At 53.5% G+C, this 24,551-nt stretch overlaps 1 protein-coding gene across 33 annotated transcripts in view; it reads left to right on the plus strand.

The window, feature by feature from the left end:
* WNK2 (WNK lysine deficient protein kinase 2) overlaps nt 1-24,551 on the plus strand; it is a 140,243-nt gene that overhangs the window by 101,001 nt on the left and 14,691 nt on the right. For 9 of the 33 annotated variants that reach the window (XM_074017886.1, XM_074017888.1, XM_045372963.2 and 6 more), the window contains exons 20-24: nt 7,813-8,645; nt 9,003-9,072; nt 11,320-11,408; nt 11,502-12,190; nt 16,418-16,632. In XM_074017886.1, coding sequence (XP_073873987.1) covers nt 7,813-8,645; nt 9,003-9,072; nt 11,320-11,408; nt 11,502-12,190; nt 16,418-16,632 — 1,896 coding nt within the window. Of the gene's footprint in view, nt 1-7,812; nt 8,646-9,002; nt 9,073-11,319; nt 11,409-11,501; nt 12,191-16,417; nt 16,633-17,632; nt 17,825-18,617; nt 18,717-24,551 lie in introns of all 33 variants that reach the window. The other 24 variants (XM_074017877.1, XM_074017880.1, XM_065531029.1 and 21 more) reach the window with 5 other exon arrangements.

Genomic DNA, 24,551 nt, shown 5'->3' on the forward strand with positions numbered 1-24,551 from the left:
AACAAGTTTGAAGAGATAATGCAGAGAATTGGAAGGCTTGAAGCCACTAATTCAAGAAACTTCCAAACTCTGTAAGTTAAAAAATAAATCCGCACTTACATGTATCATAAAGTGCTGAAAACCAAAGGCACATGGGAAAATTTAAAGGATGTCAAAGAAAAAACAGGTTCTTTAAAGGTTTGGAAGCCCTGTCTCAGTACAGACAACATATGTCAGTGGACAAGGGATAGTGCTGTCCTCGCAGTGCTGAAGGAAATAAGCCCCAGCCTCAAATATTGGTGAAAGGATCTGACTTCCGTGAAGATGAAATGAAGAGAAAAGCAGTCATCACCTTCACAGCTCAATTAAAGAAATACTATCCCAGCACATTGGGAGGCCGAGACGGGTGGATCACGAGGTCAGGAGATCAAGACCATCTTGGCTAACCTGGTGAAACTCCATCTCTACTAAAAAATACAAAAAAAAAAAAAAAAAAAAAAAAAACTAGCTGGGCGAGGTGGCGGGAGCCTGTAGTCCCAGCTGCTCGGGAGGCTGAGGCAGGAGAATGGCGTAAACCCCGGAGGCGGAGCTTACAGTGAGCTGAGATCTGGCCACAGCACTCCAGCCTGGGCGACAGAGCGAGACTCCACCTAAAAAAAAAAAAAAAAAAAGAAATACTAAAGGGAATATTTTTAGACAGAAGAACAGTGACTGCAGATGAAAGGCCAGAACGCAGGTAGGAACAAAAACCAATGGAATTATAATTGTATGAGTACATCTAAGTGCATTTTGACTGGATGTGAAAAATAATGTCTTGAGGTTTAAAATGTTTGGTATGTTACAATGCATGAAAATGGGGCATATTTATCAGGAGGCAGGAGATGCACTTAAAGGGCTCCAGGATTCCATGTTGCCTGGGCAGAGAGCCAAATCAAGAATGCACGTGATAGTCTCTAGAGTAACCCCTGTGAGACTCGTAGAATAGCAGATAACCTCCACACTTGTGGTGGAGGGGGCAGGTGGGGAAGGAGTTTTTTAAAATATGGCAAGGAAGGAAAGAAACAGAAACACTGAACATGGAGAGCACATAGAAATCTTTAGTAAGATGCTAGTTTTAACCCAAGTAGATCAGTAATTAAATGTAAATGGACTAAATCTCAAAGATTCTCAAAAGTGAAAAAAAACAGAAGAAACTAAGACATAAGATTATAAAAATATTAAAAGTAAAAAAAAAAAAAAAGGAAAAAGAACACACAAATACTAACCTAGAGAAAGCTAATGTCTATATTTTTATATCAATGTAGATTTTAAGGCAAAAACGTAATGGTGAAAGACTCAGCTGGCCAGGAGGATACAATAATTTAATGTTTGCTTATGTTTAGTAATAAAGCCTCAAAATGCATAAAGTAAAAATTAACACAACTAAAACAAATGGAGCGATTTACAGTCCTCATGGGATATTTCAACTTTTGGAATAGGGAGACACTCAGTAGGGATAGAGAAAATTTCAACCACAGAATTAGTATCTTATATATACAGGACACTGTACTCGGCAGCGGAAGAATACACTATTTTTTCATGCACACAGCGTATTTTTAATTTAACCTTACGCAGACCCAGAACAAATCTCAACAAGTTTCAAAGAATCAAAATCACTTGATGCATGCTTTTGATTAAAGTTGGAAGTAAACCCAAACTCATTAACTAGAAGATAACTAGAAAATATCCACATTTGATAGCTAAAGCAATGCATTTATAAATATCTCATTAGGCAAAGAAGGAATTACAATGGAAACTAATAAAACATTCTGAATGATGATAAGAACGTCATGCTAATGAAAATATTACATACCAAAATTTGTGAGATGCAGTTACAGCATATTGAGCAGAAACTTTGTAGCCTTTAAATGCACATATTGGACAGGAGAAAAGTCTGATAGTAATAAAAGTATTTACTGCAAAAAGTTAGCAAAAGAGAAAATGAACCCAAATAAAGGAGAAAGTAGAATAGATAAGAACATAAATTAATGAAATAGTAAACACATATACAATAGAGTATCCACAGAGCTTAGCAATGGTTCTTTGAAAAGGCTTATAGCATCAGTAAGCCCCCTGTGATGAGACTGACTAAAGGAGAGAGAGAGAATACATACGTAATCAATATTAGGGATGAAAAGGTGGGGGACACTGCTACAATCCTATAAACATTAAGACAAATATAAGAATGTGAAAATTTCTTTGGATTGTGTCTTAGGGAACTACAACTTACCAAACTTATTGAAGAAGAAATAGAAAATCTGAAAAGCGCTATAAACATTAAAATGTCAAATCAGTCATTAGAAGCCTTCTCATGTCTACCCTTCCTGGTGGCAAGATTGCTGGAGCAACTCAGAGTGTATAGTCTTTCAGGTTCAAGTGCAGGCAGAAAATAGAGACCCTTTTCAAAAGGTTTCATACGTCTGGCCCTGACTCCCATTATGCAGAACAAGGACACATTCTCTAAAGCAGTCGTGGCTAGTGGCTGGAATCCACGCTGACTTGTGCCCAAATTGCAGGCACAGCCCTGGAGTTAAAGTAAGTGACAGTTGTTCCCAAGAGGAAATTTGGAGTGGCACTACCCAACAAGGAAGCAAATGGATGCTGCATAGTTAAAAAAAAAAAACAAAAACAAAACACAAGGAATGTTCACAATAATGAGAAAGATGGATTCACTCAAATGTTAGGGAAAGAGAAATCATAGTTGAAGAAAAGGCAGTGAGAAAGAAATCAGGCACATAAGTTTGGACCCCTTGGCCTCCATCAAAGTGAGTGTCCACACACAGAGGTGTGTATAAGGGGAAGAAAACCTTCCTATAAGGAAAAGTTTCAACTTGATGGCTTTACCACAGATACTTAAGTAAGAAATAATTCTGATCTAACCCAACACATCCAGAGAACAAAGAAGCTTGTTTTATCAAACTAGCATAACTTTGACACAAAAATCTGACTGAGAACATTATAAAATAGGAAGATAACAGGTCAGTCTCTCCCTCTTCCATCAGCACTTGCAAAAAATACTAAACAAAATAGTAGCAAATTAAATCTAGTGATACATGAAAAGAGTATGTATGACAGGTTACTAAGTTGCAGTGATTTCAGAATGCAAGGTTGGTTTAACTTAATTTGAATAAACAATTTATTCAGGCCGGGCGTGGTGGCTCAAGCCTGTAATCCCAGCACTTTGGGAGGCCGAGACGGGTGGATCACGAGGTCAGGAGACCGAGACCATCCTGGCTAACACGGTGAAACCCCATCTCTACTAAAAACTAGCCGGGCGAGGTGGCGGGCACCTGTAGTCCCAGCTACTCGGGAGGCTGAGGCAGGAGAATGGCGTGAACCTGGGAGGCGGAGCTTGCAGTGAGCCGAGGTCCGGCCACTGCACTCCAGCCTGGGCGACAGAGCGAGACTCCGTCTCAAAAAAAAAAAAAAAAAAAAAAAATTTATTCACTATGTCCCAGTAGATGGGAAATTCTATTTTTACCAAAAAAAAAAAAAAAAAAAAAAAAAAAAACCCAGCAAATATTCTTAATGGTGAAATGTGGAATGCTTTCTCTTTGAGATGGGGAACAAGATAAGGATGCCCTTTCTCACCACTTCTATTCAGTAACCTGTGTCCTAGATATTGTGGGGGGCAGTGGGGGTTGGTGGGCAGGGAAGGAAGGAAGGGGTAGAGGTAAAAAGGGAGAAAGAGAAAGAAGGGAAAGCAATAGGATTGAAGAAGCCCAGGCCCTGCCTCATGCAGCTTAATCTGGATTTCTGGGGGTAAGACCCAACCTGCAGCCCAGTTTAAGAGCCAACGCCCTGACCACTTTTTATAAGTATATATAAGGAAGTGTCATGGTGGCGTCACAATCACTTTATTTTTCTTTTGAAGAAAATGGTATTTATTTCTAAACACGGTCTTCCAAAGAAAATGTTTGCTTGTTTGAGTTGGTACTAACTTGAGGTTGGTGTTTTTCTATTATCTACTCCAATATCAACTACTCTGTAAATGGAAATAAATACATAATGTATGCCACATAGTAGACACTCAGCTGAATGATTGTTCTGATCAATATAATGCTATATAGTGTTACATAAAAGGTAATATTCCTTTTAGCATTACTATTTTTTGTTAAAAATGTGGGCAGAACAAGATAACTCTTCTTTGACTCAGAAGCTCTACCTATAAAATTATTGGGCTAAATAGCAGTTATTTCCAAGGAATACGTTTGCTAAAACTCTTTCTATTTTGAAGAAGAAATAATCGTGGCCTTTTGGTAACACTGTAATTTTATCATTTTGCCTCAATATCTAATAGCATTAAAACAATTACTGTTTTAAAAAGTGATAAGGATTGGAAAGGAATAAATAAAACTATCACTGTTTGCTGATAACATGATTATATACATAGAGACTTAAATTTACAGATAAATTAGAATTAATAAGTTAGTGAAGTAGCTACAGACTGCAGTTATCTTTATACCAACAACAATCAGAATATAAGGAATATTGAAAAATTCAATTTATATTAACACAAAAATGCCACACACCAGTGTATGAGTCTAACAAAAAGTATGTAAGATCTGTATACCAAAAACTATAAAACATTGAGAGAAATTTTAAAAAGAAATGAGTAGGAAGATATGTACCATATTCATGGACTGGAAGATTCAGTATTATAAAAACTTCTTCCCAACTAGGTCTGTAGATTCAGATTCTAACCATTTCTAAATAAGCATCAACAAGCTGATTATATACTCTATAGAAATGCAAAAGCCAGTCAAAACCAAGACAGCTTCTAGAGGAAGGATATCATTCTCCTAGATGTTGTGACTCATGTAAACCTGGAGTCACAGAGATAGTCTGGTCCTAGAACAAGGACAGAGAAATTGAGCAATGGAGTCAAGACAGCTCAGAAGCAGGCCCACATCTTTGGACACATCTTTGGTTGACAAGAAAGGTCCGATTGCCAGACAGTGGAGACAGGATGGCCTTCTTAACAGAAGGAGTTGGGACAGTAGGCTGTCCACACAGGGAGGTGACCTCACACCACACACAAAACTCAGTAACAAGTGGCTTGTGAATCTCTAAGAGGGAAAACAGTAAAGTTCCTAGAAGTAATAAGAGGCAGTATCATTATGGCCCCCACGTAGAATATACATGTTCAAGTTCCACAAAATATGCAAGTGGGAAAGACTGGCTAAAAATTGGTTAAATTTGACTGTATTAAAATCAAGAACTGTTGTTCATCAAAAGACACCACTAATCGAGCCCATAGGCAAGTCACAGAGCGAGAGATGTCTGTAGTAAAGATTGCCCCCAAACAATTCTCTACCCAGCATCCATGAAGAACCACAAATTAAAAAGAAAAGAATGACAGCTCTGTAGAAAAGCAGGAAAGAGACTTGAACAGGTGTGCCCTGAAAGAAGATACCCAGATGGCCAGTGAACACAGGAGAAGGTACTCGATTGAATTAGACATTATCAGGAAAATGCAAATCAAAACCACACTGAGCTATCACCTCACACCTGTTAAGATGGCTGCTCTCAAAAACAAAGGACAGCAAGTATTGGCTAGGATGTGGAGGCAGGGCACCTTTGTGCAGTGTGGTATAAATTAATACAGCCATTATGGAAAACAATGTGGACCTTCCTCAAAAAATTAAAATATAACTGCCATATGACCCATCAATCCCACTGCTGGGTATATATTCAAGATAATTGAAAACAAGGTTTGGAAGAAGTATCTGCTCTCCTGTGTTCACTGCAGCGTTATTCACAATAGCCAAGATATGGAAACAACCTAAGTGTCTACTGACAGAGGAATGGATAAAGAAAACGTGATGTGTTTGCACAGTGGAGTACTATTTAACCACGGAAACAAGGAAACTGCCATTTGCGACGACATGGATGAACCTGCAGGACATTATGCTATATGAAATAAGCCAGGCACAGAAAGACTACACGATTTATTCCTCTCATATGCGGTATCTAGAACAGTCAAAGCCAAAAACAATCAAAGCAGAGAGCAGAATAGAAGTTGCCAGCGGCTGGAGGGAGAGGGAAACGGAGTTACCAAGTTCAGTGGACATAAAGTTTCAGTTGTATAAGCTGAGGAGGCTCTAGAGCTTTGACACACAACATCGTGCCTATAGTTAGAGTATCGTGCTTTTAAAAATGTGTTAAGACAGCAGATCTCATCTTCAATGTTTTTTCCACAATTAAAAACAATAACGAACCACAATGAGACGCCGTCACATGGTCCTAGGGGTGCTCAGAGGCTGCCGATGGTGGGGGCATTGACTCCGCTTGGGGAAGCAGCTTAGCACCCCTACATAAGGCTAAAGGGGATTGCAGCTCCCCACTGGCATGTGCCTGGCGGGACACGGGCCTGTGCACACTGTGCCTCAGTTTTAGTCGTGGTCCCACCCGGCCACAGCCCAGCCAGCACCAGCACAGAATGGATGTGTGCATCGTGGTGCAGTTGTGCAAACACAACAAGAACACATCTCACAAACACAGGTGAGAGAGCCCAGGCACCAGAGAATAGAGTACCATTCCATTGATAGATCATGCAGCCCTGGACCATGGTGTTTAGAGAGACAAACGGTAAGGTCGGAAAGAAGAGCAGTGGAGGAAATGCTTGTCAAATTAGTTTACCTTTGTTGGGCCAGGCTGGGGATGGGGGCCAAGGGAGTCTGGGGGCACAAGGGAGGGCATCAGGGCCCTAGTAATCTCCCCATTCTTACCTTTTATTTTTTAAACAGTTTTCTTTTTTTGTGTGCATTTTCTGTGTGTGTTTTAAAAAGACAAAGTGGACTGGGCATGGGGGCTCACGCCTGTAATCCCAACACTTTGGGAGGCTGAGGCCAGCGGATTGCTTGAGCCCAGGAGTTCAAGACCAGCCTGGGCAACATGGTGAAAGCCAGTCTCATATGAAAAACAAAAATTATCCAGCTGTGGTCCCAGCTACAAGGGAGGCTGAGGTGGGAGGATTGCTTGAGCCTGGGAGGCAGAGGTTGCAGTGAGGTGAGATTGCGTTACGGCACTCCAGCCTGGGTGACAGCCCAGACCGTCTCTAAAAACAACAAAAAAAAGGTTGGGTTGCAAGTGAGGAAAACTGGGCTCCAAGGCCAATTAAGTTTGAGAAACACTGTCCTGCCACCTCTCAGATGCCCGCAGTCCTTGTGAGCCTGGTAGAGGCTCCGTGAGCTCCTGCACAAGGCGCTGTGAGACTTGGTTAGACTGCTGGGGTTTTGGACCTCCCATAAGGTCACTGACCAGCCCTGGCTGCGCTTCTGACCATACCGAAGACTGGGGGTCTGAATCTGAAGGCTCCAGGCTCCTGCACACTCCTGGGCATGGAAGTGTGTACAGCTCACTACTTAAACTCTAATTTTTAAATTTCCTTGAATAACTTTTGTCCAGTGCAAGATAGACAAGAGCCGTATCTTTCCGGAGCTGTCCGTGCAGGTGACAGATGACAGGCAACAGCCACAGCTGATGGTCACATGCTGCAGAGGACACAGAAGGAAGGGTGGTGCTGGTTCAGCTGCAAGGGACACTATGGGAACCGGGACCTGGAGTTGTGAAGCTGGTGGCCCAGAGACCTGTGGGAGGGGTTACAGGAAGCAGCAGCCGGAGCTGGGCTGAGCTGCAGGCAGGCAGGAGCCTGGTGTGTCAGGAAACAGAGAAGACCAGCACGCTGGGGCCGTGGCCAGGCCGTGTGAGGCATCTTTTTAGCCAGGGAAGAGACAGGTAGATAGGAACTGGAGTACCCTGGTACAAAGGCATTTTCCCCATTTCTTCTAGATCCAGCGCCCTATAAAGACCAGCTGTCCTCAAAGGAACAACCCGGCTTTCTAGCCGGTCAGCAGCTCCTGAGCCAGGCGGGCCCCAGCAACCCTCCTGGGGGGCCCCCAGCCCCTTTGGCCCCCTCCTCCCCTCCTGTGACTGCTCTGCCCCAAGATGGAGCAGCTTCAGCCACCAGCACCATGCCAGAGCCAGCATCAGGAACTGCCATCCAGGCAGGGGGTCTAGGGACCCCTCAGGGGCCGACCAGTGAGCTCGAGACTTCTCAGCCACTAGTGGAGACTCACGAGGCCCCGCTTGCTGTGCAGCCCGTCGTGGTGGGCCTAGGACCTTGCGCTCCAGCTCCAGAGGCCGCCTCAACCAGGGAGGCCAGTGCCCTAGGGGAGCCCCTGCCAGCTCCTGCACCTGAGCCCAGCCCCCACAGCGGGGCCCCACAGCCCGCCTTGGGTCAGCCCACTCCCCTGCTTCCTGCCTCAGTGGGGGCTGTCAGCCTGGCCACTTCTCAGCTCCCAAGCCCACCCCTGGGACCCACCGTCCCCCCACAGCCACCCTCGGCCCTGGAGTCGGATGGGGAAGGGCCGCCCCCCAGGGTGGGCTTTGTGGACAGCACCATCAAGAGCCTGGACGAGAAGCTGCGGACTCTGCTCTACCAGGAGCATGTGCCCACCTCCTCAGCCTCAGCCGGGACCCCTGTGGAGGTGGGCGACAGAGACTTCACCCTGGAGCCCCTGAGAGGGGACCAGCCCCGCTCAGAGGTCTGCGGGGGGGACCTGGCCCTGCCCCCAGCGCCTAATGAGGCGGTTGCAGGGCGTGCCCAGCTGCCCCAGCCCTTGGTAAGTAACTGCCTTGTCCCAGAGACACCGCCCTGGGTCAGGGGCTGGAGCCCAGGCGCGAGCCCGGGGGTGGGCAGGCATCTCGACTATGCAGAGCCACCCTCACTCGGGGCCTGTCCCTCTCTTGATGTCCCACCCACGTGTGTCTGACTCACCCGTGCATGTTTTGCAACAAGTGGCCCCTGTTTGGGGTCATGCTTGTGCAGCGTCAGGTGACACAGCCCCATCCATGCACACAGAGGGACTGGGACAGCCCAGGGGCAGCTTGAGACGAGGGGAGTGGATTTGCAGATACAACTGCTGAGATGCTGACGTGTGAGTCTCACAGCTCTTCTCTTTTTGTGTTTCTTTCTCCAGGTGGAAAAGTCAGAACTGGCCCCCACTCGAGGGGCTGTGATGGAGCAGGGCACATCTTCGTCAATGACAGGTAACAGCTTCCTGCTGAACCCTGCATTCGCAAGGTGCTGCCCAGCTTCCTTGCCCCAGAACCTTCTGCATCCACATCCTCATCTTTCATCTTTTAAGGGATAAAAGCATTTCTTGAAGATCCTTTTATCTGTAAGGGATCCTTTAGCATCTAGGGTGGGGCCCAGACACAGCAGGAGCCCGTCATGATTTAATTCAAGCTTGTCCAGCCTCTGGCCCGTGAGCTGCATGTGGCCCAGGATGGCTTTGAATGGGCCCAGCACAAATTGGTGAGCTTCTTATGAGCTTTTCTTTTTCTTTTTCTTTTTTTTTTTTTTTGCAATTTTTTTTAAAGCTCACCAGTTATTGTTAGTGTATTTCATGTATGGCCCAAGACAATTCTTCATCTTCCAGTGTGGCCCAGGGAAGCCAAAAGACTAGATGCCCCTGGCTTAATTAAAACCTACAGAGTTCTAGAAGGAACCACATGCTAACACTCCAGAGAGAGGAAGCCCTCCGGGGAAATGGATAAAGCCCCGGTTGGTGGGTGCTGGGATGTTGCAGGGACTTGTCACAGTTCCTGGGCTCTCCAGTGGCTGAGGGTCTGCACACGTTCCAGTGGATCCACCCCAGCCCTTGCTTTTCTTCAGCAAGGTAACAAGATGCCCACAAAAACCCAGGCTTACTTCAGCTAAAGCCGAGCAGTGCGCTGGGGGGCCCTGTGACTGCTGGGAGCGCCAGGGCCAGGGCAGTCCCTGAAGACCTGGTGCAGGGCTTTCCCTTGTGGCTCCTGGCTGCCACTGCTGTCTGTGGAAACGCCTTTGCTTTGCTTCTCATTTCATTATCTGCCTGCCTCAGTGTCCCTTCTAAGGGAGCTGGACTGATCTTGTGAGGTCTGAGCTTCCTTCTCAGCCCGGGCTTTCTTGGGGGATGGGCACAATATGAATCAGGATTCCCGTGAGCCTCCTCACGGAAACCTCAGTGCACATCAGCCGCAGGTGGGACCCTGTAGTCCCGGGCCACATTTATTTCCAGACTTTAAGAGGGCTTGTGGCAGCTGGCACTGGGGTCAGAAGCTGTGTACTCAAGGAACTGGTGATGTTTAGCCTGAGGAAGATGAGGGACGGGGCAGAAGCAAGAGTGTCTTTGCACAAGGGTGGAAACGAGAGGTGGTGTTGGAGTGCCAGCCCTGACCACACTGGGCTGCGTGTGGCGCTCCTCTTCCTTTGGCCTCGTGCTGTGAGATGTGTCCGTCCCATGGGCCCCTTGGGCAGATGAGCAAACTGAGCTTCAGTAACATACAAATGCTATAACTTGTACTCCAAGTCCATGCTCTTTCCAAAGTGCGGAACTCATGGGGGAAGCTCCAAGGAGACGGATTCTAGTTTGACAATAGTGACCTTTCCTGGCGGTTGGAGCCATTTAGAAGTGGAGAGAGTACATTTGACAGTGAGCCTCCTATCCCTGGAGGTGGGCACGGGGATGTGAGGAGGGGAGTCAGGTGTTGCCCACGGGTTGGGGACATGTGATAGGGACTAGATTTGGTCTCCTTGGGAATCTGATTTGGGTGTTGTTCCCTTGTGGGTTTCCAGTGGGGTGTGCAAAGGAGACACGTGTACATGTGCGGGCGGCCCCAACCTCCCCAGAGACTCCGTCTGCCCTGCCACCTTTCCCGCGGCCCATAGGTCTGGCTCATGCCCTGGCCTGCCCACGAGTTTCTTTTGTCACATGAGGGTCTCAGCTCAGGCGAGGCCCCCATGTCAACTTGCTTGGCTTTTCTGATTGCCTCTTCACGGCAACCCTGGGAAAGCTGGTCAGAAATAGCTTTGACAGAGAGCACTGAAACAGCTGCAGGTGCAGTGGGCGACAGTTTTTGAGACACCCTGGGAGCAGGGCTGGAACCCGGCCCCGTTGATCTGTGTTGTGGGACCCTCTCACATCAGACGGTGGGGCGAGACAGGGTGCTGGCCTTCGGGGGCACAGAAGGCCTGGCGGCACGAGGGTGCCCGGGGCTGACGCCTCTTCTCTTGCCCAGGTTTATTGGGCATCTGTCATAGAATGCCGTGGGGCCAAGACATCGTGGTGTATTTTCAGTTCCCAAAACTGCTGTGAGCACCCACAGCTGGCTCCTCCCAGTGCCCACTCCCGTTGTCCTGCCTGGCTGGCGGCACTCCCGTGGGATCACTTTGGGCTGCTTTGGGTCAGCTGTGAGCCATCTCTGCCTCTTCCTCCTCCTTCAGCCCCAGTAACGTTTCCGATGTTCCCACAGCAGAGGCATCTCCCAAGAGCATGCTGGGCTATGACAGAGATGGAGGGCAGGTGGCCTCAGACTCCCGTGTGGTCCCCAGCACCCCCCAGGTAAGGGCGACTTGACGACCCCCTGGCTGGTTGGCAGGGTTTGCTCTGTGCTGATGCTCACATGAAACCTCTTCATCTCCGCTTTTTCCCAAGGATGTACCTGCTTTTGTGAGACCTACACGCGTGGAGCCCACGGGCAGGGATGGTGGAGTCGCTGGAGAAAGCTCAGCAGAGCCCCCTCAAAGTGGCGTGGGCATTTCCACAGCGGGGGGCCAGGCCAGCCACCCCCAGACACTCGGCGCTCGAGCTTCGGGGTCCCCTCGGAAACATACAGAGCAGCAGGATGTCAGCTCACCAGCCAAGACTGTGGGCCGCTTCTCGGTGGTCAGCACTCAGGATGAGTGGACCCTGGCCTCCCCCCACAGCCTGAGGTACTCCGCCCCTCCCGACGTCTACCTGGACGAGGCCCCCTCCAGCCCCGATGTGAAGCTGGCGGTGCGGCGGGCGCAGACGGCCTCCTCCATCGAGGTCGGCGTGGGCGAGCCCGTGTCCAGCGACTCCGGGGACGAGGGCCCTCGGGCGAGACCCCCGGTGCAGAAACAGGCGTCCCTGCCCGGGAGTGGCAGCGTGGCCGGCGACTTCGTGAAGAAGGCCACCGCCTTCCTGCAGAGGCCTTCTCGGGCCGGCTCGCTGGGACCTGAGACGCCCAGCAGGGCAGGCATGAAGGTCCCCACGATCAGCGTGACCTCCTTCCATTCCCAGTCGTCCTATATCAGCAGCGACAACGACTCGGAGCTCGAGGACGCTGACATCAAGAAGGAGCTGCAGAGTCTGCGGGAGAAGTAGGTCCTGCGGGCGGGAAGCGCCGCCCCCTATCCCGGGCCGTGGCACCACTTCCCGGTTGTGAGGGAACCCTGGCACTGGGGCTGAAGTCCTGGCCAAGTGGTGCCCGCTTGGAGCTGCCAAGCAGGTGACAAGGGAGTGATGAAGGCTTTTGTTTCTGAGACAGTCTTGCTCTGTCACCCAACCCGGAGTGCAGTGGCGCAATCTTCGCTCGCTGCAACCTCCACCTGCCAGGTTCAGCGATTCTCCTCCCTCAGCCTCCCGAGTAGCTGGGACTACAGGTGCCTGCCACCATTCCCCGGCGGATTTTTGTATTTTTAGTAGAGACGAGGTTTCACCATGTTGGCCAGGCTGGTCTCAAACTCCTGACCTCAAATGATCTACCTGCCTTGGCCTCCCAAAGTGCTGGGATTTCGGGTGTGAGCCACCAGGCCCAGCCTCCCTGTGGTTTCGAGTAGGCAGTCTCCCACTCAGAGTCCTCCGGGCTGGGCCGGCCACCACCCTGCTGTCTGCCTGGCTTCTGGCTTCTCTGGATGCCACGCCTCCTGCTGCCCTTGGGGGTATGTCTTGGGGGATCGCTGAGGCATGTGTCTTCCTCACTCTCTCTGCTCTCATCTGTCTCCTTCCCTCTTTCTTCTTTTCTCCTTCTCTCTCTCTCTCTTTCCCCCCTTTCATTCCTTCTCTCCCTGTCTCGCTTCCCCTCACTCTGTCTCTGCCACTCTCTCTATTCCTATATGTCTCTCCTTTCTTTGTCTCTGTCTCTCTCTCTGTCTCTCTCTCCCCCTCTTTCTCTTCCTCTCTCTTTCTACTTGTCTCTTTCCCTCATCCAGCAAATATTTATTCTGTCTTGCTGCAGCTGGGGGGTTACTGAGATGTCCTTCGGGATGGGAGGGCTGACACCAAATTCACCAGTGCCTGAAGGCACATTTGTAAGTCGCGTCGTGTTGGAAATCACAGGCTTAGGTGGGAGGAGCCATGCACATCTCCTTTCTCTCCTACGAACCCTCTCTGCACAGTGTGCACAGGGGCTGAGAGACTGTCTGCCCAGGCTGGTGGGGTGGTCAGTGCCGTGCATTGAGGATATAGTGAGTGTCTGTGTGTTCATGCAGAACCGAGGAGGGAACTGGAGCTGCTGGGAGAGGCAGGAAGGTAGGGATGAGTGGAATCACTGCTGATCTTAGAGCCATCCAGGAGGGTGGCCCCCACTGGCCACATGGCTCAACAGATTCTTGGTGGAGGCCAGAGAGTGGATGGGGCCCAAGGTGGGCATGACCTAGAACTTTTTGGGATAGAGGGCAGCAGATCCTGGGCACGTTTGCTCAGCAGGAATGTCACCCTGGGGAGACAGTGGTCAGAGTCAGCAGGAACAAAGGGGAGCTGAGATGTTGCCAAGCCACAGCCCAGCTGTGGCTGCTACGAAGAGAGGCTTGTGGGGGGCAGGAAGGTGTGGATGTGAAAACACTGGGGAGAGGAGCTGCTGTAGGCTCTGAGAGCCTATATCCTGGGTGACAGGGGCCAGGAGCCAGAGACAGAGGGTAGAGATAATGGGGTAGGGACTAGAAATGGCAGAAGTGGTTGGGAGCCAGGGGCAGGTGGGGCCTAGGGAACGGGCAGGGAGAGGACCGGAAGGAGAGAGTTCCAGTAGCCTAAGAACAGGAAGGTGAATGCTGGGAGGGCCGTGGAGTCCAGGGGGAATTGGGGGCTATTTAGGAGAGGGTGGGGTAAATTTTCAGCCTCAACTGGGAATTGAGGTGACTTGGCCTCTGATAGGCAGTAGCCAGCAGCTCCCCAACCTTCCTTTCGTTTGAACCCTCTGAATACCGAGGTGCCTGTGCCTCACTGAAGCATTTCTGCCATGAGCGTTGGGGTTTCCTAGGACTCCAGGAACCCTGTGCTGAGCCCAGGCTGTGCTTTCAGATGTCCCAGGCTGCAGGGTTCTGTGGTGAGCAGCCCAGGGGCAGCTTGGAGCAGTCAGGGCACCCCCAGTGTGGGAGCCACATTGCAGTCTGGGACCGTGGGAGCTTGGCCATGTGGGTGCAGCCTCGGAGCAGAGCCACCAGCCTGGATCAGCTCCAGCCTAGATAAGACGCTCCCCTGCCCACGCAGCCGTTCCCCAACCCTGGGGCAGTCAGCACTCTCTTGAAATAGTACTCCCTTCCAGAAGATCATCTGATGCCGTGTCTCCCTGGTGTTTGTAGGGAGAAAGCCGTTTGGAGTTTTGTTTTTATTTATTTCTTTTTTTTAGTAGAGGAAGTCATTAAAAAAAAAAAAAAAAGCCTATGTGGTGGGTGTTGAAATTCAGGAGTAAAATCAGAACTTGTTTCCTCATTTCCGACCTTGTGAACTACCTGTTTTCCTTGTCATCAAAGGAAGAGGAGGGGCACTTGGGGTGAAGGCAAGGGTTTACAGGCCTCCAGCCAGGGCCCATGGGGTGGCCTTGGGCCTTGCAGAAGCTCAGAGCACTGTGATGCAGCAGGGAGGCTCAGCTCCTCCCCTCCCCATCCTCTCCTCTCCATCCTCCCCTCACCTTCCTCCCCTCACCCTCCTCCCTTCACCTTCCTCCTCTCTCCATCCTCCCCTCACCTTCCTCCTCTCTCCATCTTCCCCTCACTTTCCTCCCCTCTCCATCCTCAACTCACTTTCCTCCTCTCTCCATTGTCTCCTCTCCATCCTCCCCTCACCTTCCTCCCCTCTCCATCCTCCCCTCACCTTCCCTCATCTTCCTCCCCCTCCATCCTCCCCTTACCTTCCTCCCCTCTCCATCCTCCCCTCACCTTCCTCCTTTCTCCATCTTCTTCTTTCTTCCTCCCCCTCCATTCTCAACTCACTTTCCTCCTCTCTCCATCCTCTCCTCTCCATCCTCCCCTCACCTTCCTCCCCTCTCCATCTTCAACTCACTTTCCTCCTCTCTCCAGCCTTCCCTCACCTTCCTTCCCTCTCCATCTTCCCCCCTCCTTCCTCCCCTCACCAACCTCCCCTCACCATCCTCCCCTCATCTTCCTGCCCTCTCCATTCTCCCCTCACCTTCCTCCCCTCTGTATCCTCCCCTCACCTTTCTCCCCTCACCACCCTCCCTCACCATCCTCCCCTCGCCTTCCTCCCCTCTCCATCCTCCCCTCATCTTTCCTCCTCTTCATCCTCCCCTCACCTTCCTCCCCTCTCCATCCTCTGCTCACCTTCCTCCCCATCCATCCTCCCCTCTCCATCCTCTCACCTTCCTCCCCTCATCTTCCTCCCCTCCATCCTCCCCTCTCCATCCTCCCCTCACCTTCGTTCCCCTCCATCCTCCCCTCACCTTCCTCCCCCCTCATCCTCCCTTCTCCCTCCTCTATCTTCCCGTCCCCCTCCTTCCCTTCCATCCTCCCCTTTCCATCCTCCCCTCGGCCTCCTCCCCTCACCTTCCTCCCCTCGGCCTCCTCCCCTCACCTTTCTCCCCTCTCCATGCTCTCCTCTCCATCCTCCCCTCATCTTTCCCCTTAATCCTCCTTTCTCCACCATTCCCTCTCCATCCTCCCCTCACCTTCTTTCCCTTCCATCCTCCCCTCAACCTTCCTCCCCTCTCCATCCTCCCTCACCTTCCTCCCCTCTCCATTCTCCCCTCACCTTCCTCCTCCTCCTCCATCCTCCCTTCTCCATCCTCCTCTCTGCATCCTCCCCTCACCTTCCTCCCCCTCCATTCTCCCCTCACCTTCCTCCCCTTGGCCTCCTCCCCTCCGCGTCCTCCCTTCGGCCTACTCCCCTCCCCATTCTACCCCCCTACTTTCTTCCCCTCTGTTTCTTCCCCTCTGCATCCCTTGGCCTTCCACTCTCTGTTTCCCCCATGGGGGAAGTAACGCACATTTGCCTGATAAACAGAGGCAGTCTCTGGTGCCTGGCACCTGCTGGTTTCCCCTCGCCTGTGTTCGTGTTTGGGACTTTCATTGTAAGTATCAATGGAAGCGGTTTGAGTCTAGGTATTTGGCAGTTTGAAGCCCCTTAGTCTGGCCCGTGCCGTTGGGCACATCGATGCCAGAGGCCCCCCACCTTGGCACCTCCCCATTTAGATGTGAACAAACAGTGTCATTTTACAGCCCCCGTGTGGCGCTTTGAGTGGTCCAGGCCAAGGCACAGGCGGGGCGCCCACCCTGCACCCCATGTTCTCCCACGGTGCCTCCCTCCTGGAGGGGCTGGCGGTATTGGAAACACGGAGGAAACCCAGCGGCGCTCCCTCCTGTCCCCTCCTGCAGGCACCTGAAGGAGATCTCCGAGCTGCAGAGCCAGCAGAAGCAGGAGATCGAGGCTCTGTACCGCCGCCTGGGCAAGCCACTGCCCCCCAACGTGGGCTTCTTCCACACGGCGCCCCCCACTGGCCGCCGGAGAAAAACCAGCAAGAGCAAGCTGAAGGCGGGCAAGCTGCTGAACCCCCTGGTGCGGCAGCTCAAGGTCGTGGCCTCCAGCACAGGTCGGCCTCCGGGCGCAGGGCTGGGATGGGAGCGGGCCTGGGGACCCCTGAGTGAGCCTGGGAGGTAGGCTCCGTGCAGGTGTGACACCCTCGGACCTCGAAGACCACTCGGGGTTGTCTCCTTACTGAATCTCCTTTCCCTGGAGCAGGGGAGTCATTGCAGCATGAAGGCAGTCCTGGTCCTCTGTCCTCATGCAGAGAGAGGCAAGGTCCGTGAGTGGGCAGGGGCTGCTCAGCGCTGGGCCTGAGCCCCTAGGCTGCAGGCTGTGCCAGGGAAGCTCAGGCTGCCCTCCCTCACCTGCTCCTCTGCAGGGCACTGCATGGATGGATGGCGGCTGCTTCCTTTGACCCATTTCTCGGTGTGTGCCAGCTGAGCAGCTGTCGTTAGGGGCTGGGGAGGACGGGAGGACGGTGATGATCTCCCAGTCTGGTTAAAGCTGACACCTAGTCCTGGAGTGGCACTGTCCTGGCCCCGGGCAGTCACCAGCCCACATCCCTGCATGTCAGGGCTTCCTGAGGCCTGCTGAGCAGCAGTGCAGCCTGCTTGCTGGTTGAGAGCCCCGGCACTCTGGGCTGGAGCCCCTGTGAGCCCAAGTCCCCAAGCATGCCAGGCAAGCCACCATAAGCTCACTGTAAGCCCACAGCCTTTGGGGTATACATCCATGAATTATACCCATTACACGAATTCAGAGAAAGTTCCCAGAGCTAAGGGAAGACTGAGATGAGAAGTACACAGGCCACTCCGTGCCTGGGTGTGTCTTCTGTCACTTATTTGCTCAACACAAGTCCCGCACGGTAGTGGGGGCTGGTAGAGACTGGGCACTTCCTTTGCTCTTCCCCATCACTCCTGTGTGGGAGATGCGGCCATGTGCCTGTGGTCTGCAGGAGACGTGAGCTTCCCCAAGGTCACCCAGCAACGAGCAGGCAGAACAGACTCGATCCACACAGCCCCGACCCGGCGGGCCTCATCGTGCCTGTCGCCTCTTCTCCCCCCGCCCAGGTCACTTGGCTGACTCCAGCAGAGGCCCTCCCGCTAAGGACCCTGCCCAAGCCAGTGCGGGGCTCACTGCAGACAGCACGGGCCTGAGCGGGAAGGCAGTGCAGACCCAGCAGCCCTGCTCCGTCCGGGCCTCCCTGTCTTCGGACATCTGCTCCGGCTTAGCCAGTGATGGAGGCGGAGCGCGTGGCCAAGGTGATTTCCAGCTTGCCTGTCTCCGAGCATGTGCTAGCCACGTAGGGCCTCAGTGGTGTCCCCAGGAGCACACCCGTATTGTGTAGAGGGGTTGCGAGCTGTGGCAAAGGCTGTTGAGAGGCTTCTTTTAAAAAGGAGAAAGAAAAGAAAAAAGACATAGTCTGTGGATGAAAGGAATGGAGTTGTCCCAACCACCACCAAGTCTTGCTTGTCAGCAGCTCAGGGGGAGGTGATGCTTTGCTAGAGTGGACCTTGGGGAAGTGGCTAGGACTGGGGAGGGCAGGGGACCTGGCATCCGGCCGTGTGCTCCGGCGCCAGTTCCCAGGCACTGGCTGCCCCACCCCCACCCCCACAGCGGAGCCAGATGGTGCTAAACACCGGGTCCTTCCAAAGTCCAGAGGGCCGGCTGGGGGGACGAGGGCACAGCTTTCGAGCTGGGAGTTTGGCCTTGAGGAGGAAATTCTCTCGTCAACGCTGCGTGGACAGCAGCAGCTGCTCAATAAGGTGCTCTCCTGTCCTCACCATCTCTGTCCAGAGAAATCATGGTGACCATGAAGCCGCCCCGCCCCGCCCACCCCACCCTGCCCGCCCCTCTCCGGGCTGCTTCTCTTCTGCTCTCCCACTGCCTCCTTCCCATTACATGGTCAGTGGCTTTGGTGCTCCGGGCTGGGCTAGATGGAGCCGTGGATGTTAAGTGACGAGGCTGGTGTGGCTGTTGGTGTGGAGGAGGAATCGCAGCAACCTGTACTTGATGAGTGTCTCTTTGTTTTCTTCCCTTTATATTCATTTGCAGGCTGGACGGTTTACCACCCAACGTCTGAGAGAGTGACCTATAAGTCTAGTAGCAAACCTCGTGCTCGATTCCTCAGTGGACCCGTATCTGTGTCCATCTGTCTGTATTTGTTCTTTTGTATTTTATCACCTCCTGGCCCTTGGTTTTCTCCCCCGACCCCCTCCCTGTCTTCATTACCTTTCATACATTTCATAGGATGCCTCCCCCACTCCATTGAAGTCACCTATTTAATATCAAAGTGGAACCCCATGAGTCGGTCCCCGGAGCGGCGGCCGCCCGCGCCTACCCCCCAGCCCCGCACAGCGCGTGTGCATGCTCATGGCTGGTGCCTGGGCACGGAAAGCATGTGCAGCGGCTGGCCTGCCTTCCGCCCCGGGCACCTCTGCCCAGATGGTCTGGGGCCCTTTGCGTTTTTTTCGTCACCTCATTTATTTAATTTTTTTTATGTTGGATGTAGTTTTTTTTTTCTGTTGCAATTGTGGCAAATATACATGTCCGCTGTCCCCAGTTCCAGCGACAACAAAAAGACAACCCCAACCTCCTCCAGATGCACAGTGTGTGTCACGCGTGTCTGGACTGTGAAGACATGCACATAGTGAGCCTATACGGTTCTAAAGGTCACTGGAGGGCGTGGTTTCTGTACCAGGGCCAGATCCCAGCACCCAGTACCCTGCCTACCCACCGCCCCGCACCCTGCATGTGGAAATGCTGAGAGAACGTGCTCCAGTTCGGGCCTCCCCAGCCCCTCCCCACTGGAAGGGCAGGTCTGGTCCCCTCTGTCATTGCTCCTCACCCACCGCTGTCTCCAACCCAAAATAGGAGAGTGACGGCCTCCCGGGCAGCTCTTCTTTGGAGCATGCATCCTGCCTGGCCGGCTCCTTCCCTTCCTCCAGCCAGTGGGAGCACTTTAACTGCTGTATTTTCCTGTCACCTTCTGTGACCACAGGGATGAAGTCAATGACGCAGTTCCTCCAGTCGCTACTAAGCCAAAACCCAGTCCCAGCCTTGCTCAGATCCCCTGGAACACAGTTAGTGCCCAGGATCTCCATCTCCAGGGAAGGCTCTGCCTGCCTGGGGCCAGTCCCAAAGCAGGCAGTTTGTTTTTCACCCTCAGGACAATCGGCCAGTGAACCAAAAGCTGCGAGATTTTTAGGCTTTTGTCTTTTTAACAGGAAAATTAAGCTTTTTAACAATTGGATTGGATATGCTGGTTTGGGGCACGTGACTTTTTGCTTGTACAATAAAGATACATTGTACTTGTTGGGAGCCAGAGGCCATGCCCGTGGGAGGCGTCCACTGCCATCCACCCACTCCATCAGAGGTCCACGTGGGTCATCGTTCTCCAGGCAGGCAGGTCGAGGACACAAGGGCCATGTAGAAATGCCAGGGCCTTCCCAGGGCTTCCCGTTCGTCTGTTTAACAGGCTGCCCCGTTTCGGCCACCGTGTCGTCTGGGCCGTTAGTCTGTGGGTCTGGGCGGCCTGGTGTCTGGTGAGTTGCTGAGTTGAGTCTGGGGAGGGGTGGGCGCCTCCCCCCACACCCCTGCGTCTCTGGGTCCTCTTATGGCAGCCAGCTGTGGTTCCTTCTCCGCAGCCGGTTCCCGGCCCTGCTGGCCTTGTGCCTCACTTGCTGCTCCTCTTCCGGCTCCTGCGTGTATGGCTCGATCTGGGGCTGTCACTGGGGGTGAGGGCACCTGGGAGACTCAGTGCAGGGCGTTGCTGTCGGGTATGGCACCTACCCAGGCCCCACTTCCACCCCCGTGCTGTGTTTTGTGGTATTGCTTGTTTTCACGGCTTAGTCCCCATCAGGCAAGTCTTGGTCTTAGTCTTTTTGGGCCATAATGTTTCCCCCAATCCCCTGACACTCTGAAGTTGCTGGCCAGGGAGAGCCCAGGTGGGCCCCTCCCCTGGGCACCTCTCAAGCCCTGTCTGGATCAGCTCCAGGCCTCTGAAGTCTCTGCCACTCTGCTGGGATGTGGCTGGGACGGGCCCTCCTGTCTCTGCCCTGGGCTCTGGAGGCTGGACTTCTTGTTGAGCCATCCACTGGCACATCTGCCGCTCCTGGATAACCCACAGGGCAGCGCAAAAGAGAAGGGAGAGCTGTGGGGTCTGTGAGGAGACCAGGCACCTCCAGGGGAAAGACTGCAGGGGCGGGGGCAGCCCTGTGAGCGCTGAGGCTGAGGACTTGGGCGGAGGCCGTGGGATTGCGCCAGGCTTGGAGGCCAGGAGGGAGGGATGCAGGCAGGGGTAGTGTGAGCAGATGGGCAGGAAGACGCTGAGGTGGGTGCATGGAAGATGCCGAGGAGTCGGGGGTCGCGCTGCAAGTAGAGGAGGAGCGGGGTGGATGCCAAGGCGCGGCTAGGGAGGGGCAGCCGGCGCAGCCTGTCCAGCCGTCGCTCCCTAGGGCCTAGGGAGAGCTTTCAGCTCACTCTCCTGGTGTGGGGCACCCCACTTCCTGGAAGAGAAAGTTCCAGGAAAACAGAATGTGTTAAAATTTGAAGTATAGAGGGATCCTGGCCTCTGTGAAGATCAGAGGAGATAAAATGGCCCCAGGCAGGGTGGGTTGAGGCCAGGCCAGAGGGTGGGCTGGGGGTGCCCAGGTGGCTGTGCCCAGGGATAGAGCAGGGCAGTGCAGCAGGCACCTCCAGAGGCCTGAGCTGACTCGAGGTGCAGGACAGGGAATAAAGCAGTGGAGGCTGGGAGCAGCAGGTGGACAGACCCCTAGGGAGTGCAAGGCCCCTGCTTGGAACCCCTATGAGCTGGGCCCCTTGGCACAGACCTGTCACCCAGCTTGCAGACGCCCCCTTGTGGTCAGCAGATGCTCTGGGGCGCTCACATGACTCAGTGCCCCAGAGCAGTCTTTTTTTTTTTTTTTTTTTGAGACAAAGTCTCGCTCTGTTACCCAGACTGGAGTGCAGTGGCGAGATCTCAGCTCACTGCAACCTCCGCTTCCCTGGCTCAAGCAATCCTCCCACCTCAGCCTCCCAACCACAGGTCTGCACCACCACACCCAGCTACTTTTTTTTTGTATTTTTAGTAGAGACAAGGTCTCACCATATTGCCTAGGCTGGTCTAGACCTCCTGGGCTCAAGCGATCCACCCACATTGGTCTCCCAAAGTGCTGGGATTATAGGCGTGAGCCACCTCACCTGGCTCAGTGCATTCTAAGGGATGTTGCCCTTGGAGACGGGGAGGAGGGTCAGGTGCCGATGCTGAGGTGGCACCTCTGGTCATGGTTCTGTTGGTTCTGCTGGTTAGAAACGGGTCCTTCTGGATCCTCCCACCTGACCGGGCAGGTGCTGGCACCCTGTGGGCCTTTCTCTGCATGCTAGAGCCATGGGATTTCTCTTTGGGTTTTCTCCATGTTGGCTGTTGGCTGCAGCATGTTTGGCTCAGGCACCCTCCGGTGTCACTGCACGGTCCCTTCTAGGCCTTCTCCCACCGTGGAATGCTTTCATCCCTCCCGGCGGGGAGAGAGTGCGTGCTCAGCGAGCCCCTTTGCAGCAGGTGTTCAGGCGGCCTCGGGGTAGAGGGCATCCAGAGAGGAGGGCCCCCACCCTGCACTGCGCCCACCAGGCCCTGCCTTCTGCAGCCAGGGTGGTCAGTGCTGCGCACCACTGTGGGCTGTCTGTGGAGCAGGCCTGTTTGCGACAGGGCCTAGTGCAGTGTGGGGTCATTTAGCTCAGGGCAACAAGAAAACAGCCTCAGGTCTCCCTGGGCAGAGCCAAGGCGGATCCTGCTTCCCAATGCATGCTTTGTAGACAGTTTTTGGCTCAAAAACATGGTTGGTCAATACGTAGACACCCTAAAAGGGGTTTCGTCCCTGGATGCCCGTTTTTCTCTTGTGAAAAAGGAGCCAGTGCTGACCGTGGTGGGGGCTGACCCAGCTGAGGGCGCGTGGGAGGTCGTATGGGGCTGAGGTGAAGCCACCAGGGCGCCCGTGACGGGAGGTGAGCTGCCCTGGCTGTCCTGTGGGCTGCTGGGCGGTATCGAGCCCTGTGAGGTGAAAAGTGAGTGTGACAGATCGCTCAGGGGCTGACCACTTTTTAGGCCCCCTGTCCCAGGCACACACCCTCAGTTTGAATCCTTCGTGGTTGAGAAGTCTTCTTGGCCACAGGCTGAGGGTTTGGACGGGGCAGGTGCTCGGGGCACCCAGAGGCCAGGGCCGTTGACCCGAGAGCAGGCTGTTTCTGTGCCGGAGCGAATCAGGGCTGGAGTGGGGAGGGAGCCTCCGCTTGTGCCTCGGGGGTTCAGCCGATGTCGGCTGCACAAAAGCAGGAGATGCCAAGTCCAAGAGCCGGCCCTCCTGTCATCCTGTGTGCTGCCACTTTACATTCTGGGAAGAAAGCAGCGGATCTCCCAACAGCTGGGATGAGGCCGCCAAGCCCCCGCCCCAGCACCACTGAGCAGTCCAGGGCCTTGGCGCTGCTTCTTCCTGGGCCTGGCTAGGGACGGAAGCCCCACAGGGAGACCGAGGTGGGCCTGGCATCAATCAGCAGCCTCCTGAAAGTTTCCTTCGTTCTCCCATTGCTGCCTTATGGACAGGAGGTGGGGGTGCTTGTCCTGGCACAGAGCGAGTGGCAGGGGGCCGGGGGGGCTGTCTTCGGGTGCCATCTGCATGGTGGGCAAGTGAGGGGCAGCGCCCAATGCAGGCTGAGGCTCTGGAGAGGTGGACTAAGGAGCCACCTAAGGATGGGCAGGGCTGTCCAGAGTGTGGAGAGGTCTCTGCCCCAGTCCAGTTGTCTGCTGTGAGTGGCCTTGAAAGGCTGGCACCCATCAGTTTGCCCAGAGGTCTAGGAGCCGTCTGCACACTGGTCACTGGGGCCCGAGTTTAGGTAGGGCCCATGGAGGCCTCCGTGGGCCAGGGTTGCTCCCTGGCTCTGAGCAGGTGCGGTGTCCTCCACACACTCCAGACCCCGGGTTCCCAGGGTGGTGAGTCAGTCCCAGCTCTGATCGCAGGTCCAGGCTCCCTCTGGTGGTTCCCAGCCGGCAGCTGGCCTGTTTGGTGTTCTTCCCAGCAGGGCAACAGCCAGGAATTAGCCCTGAATGTAGAGTTCCAGCCACACCAAGAGCTACCAGATAGGCACAGAGCAGCTTTTTGAAGCACCTGGCTTAGGGCCATCTACATGGGACCATGGGCTATAGCCCCCCAGAAAGCCTGCCAGGGAAATTGGTGCTCACCCAGTGCCCCTACACATTGGATCCCCCCTAGGCTACATCACAGACTTTAGGGGCCCCTCCTGCGCTACAGAAAACCAGCCATACCTCCCCTGCAAACTTCAGTGAGCCATCGAGGGCATATCAACTCTGTGTTCCTGGCAGGGTTTCATCTCAGAACAGAGCAGCCAGGGAACAGCCCTTCGGAGCTGCTCACCCAGAGCCTACTGGTCTGAATCCCTCCCGCTGGGCTCCCTCCTTTTTCTTTGAACAGTAAAGTCTGCAACAGAATGCCACCTCACCTTTCTTTCCCCACATTAGCTCAGGAACAGACAGAATGGACTAAAAATACTCAGTTGAGCTAAGTTTCCAAGGCCAGGATGCACAGCTCAGGCCGAGCGTGGGCCGAGGAGCTGGACAACAAGTTGCCCACTGTCCCCCGAGGCGGGAGGCATGGGCCCTTCTGGAGAAGGCAGGCAGACGTTGGCAGGTTTTCTGAGTCCCTGGAAGATCAGAGTCGCTCCTGTTTAGGTCTCTCGGGAACAGCTCCCTGCTGCGGAGGGAGTGTGCTCCTGGCAGGGGGCCGTGGGCTGGAGTGTAGACAGAGCCTCCGTGCTAGTGTGGCTTTGCTGAGTGACCTTGGGGAAGCCTGAGCCTGTTCTTGCCCGTCCCAGCTCTGCCTGCCCATAAGGATAAGCGGGGATGGCCGCGCCTTCCGGCCCAGCCTGCCCTGGGGACCTTGTCCCCACCAGGCTGGGCACTGACTGGCTAGGACGTTG

This window comes from Macaca fascicularis, chromosome 15 (assembly GCF_037993035.2).
Source record: "Macaca fascicularis isolate 582-1 chromosome 15, T2T-MFA8v1.1".
NCBI lineage: Eukaryota > Metazoa > Chordata > Mammalia > Primates > Cercopithecidae > Macaca > Macaca fascicularis.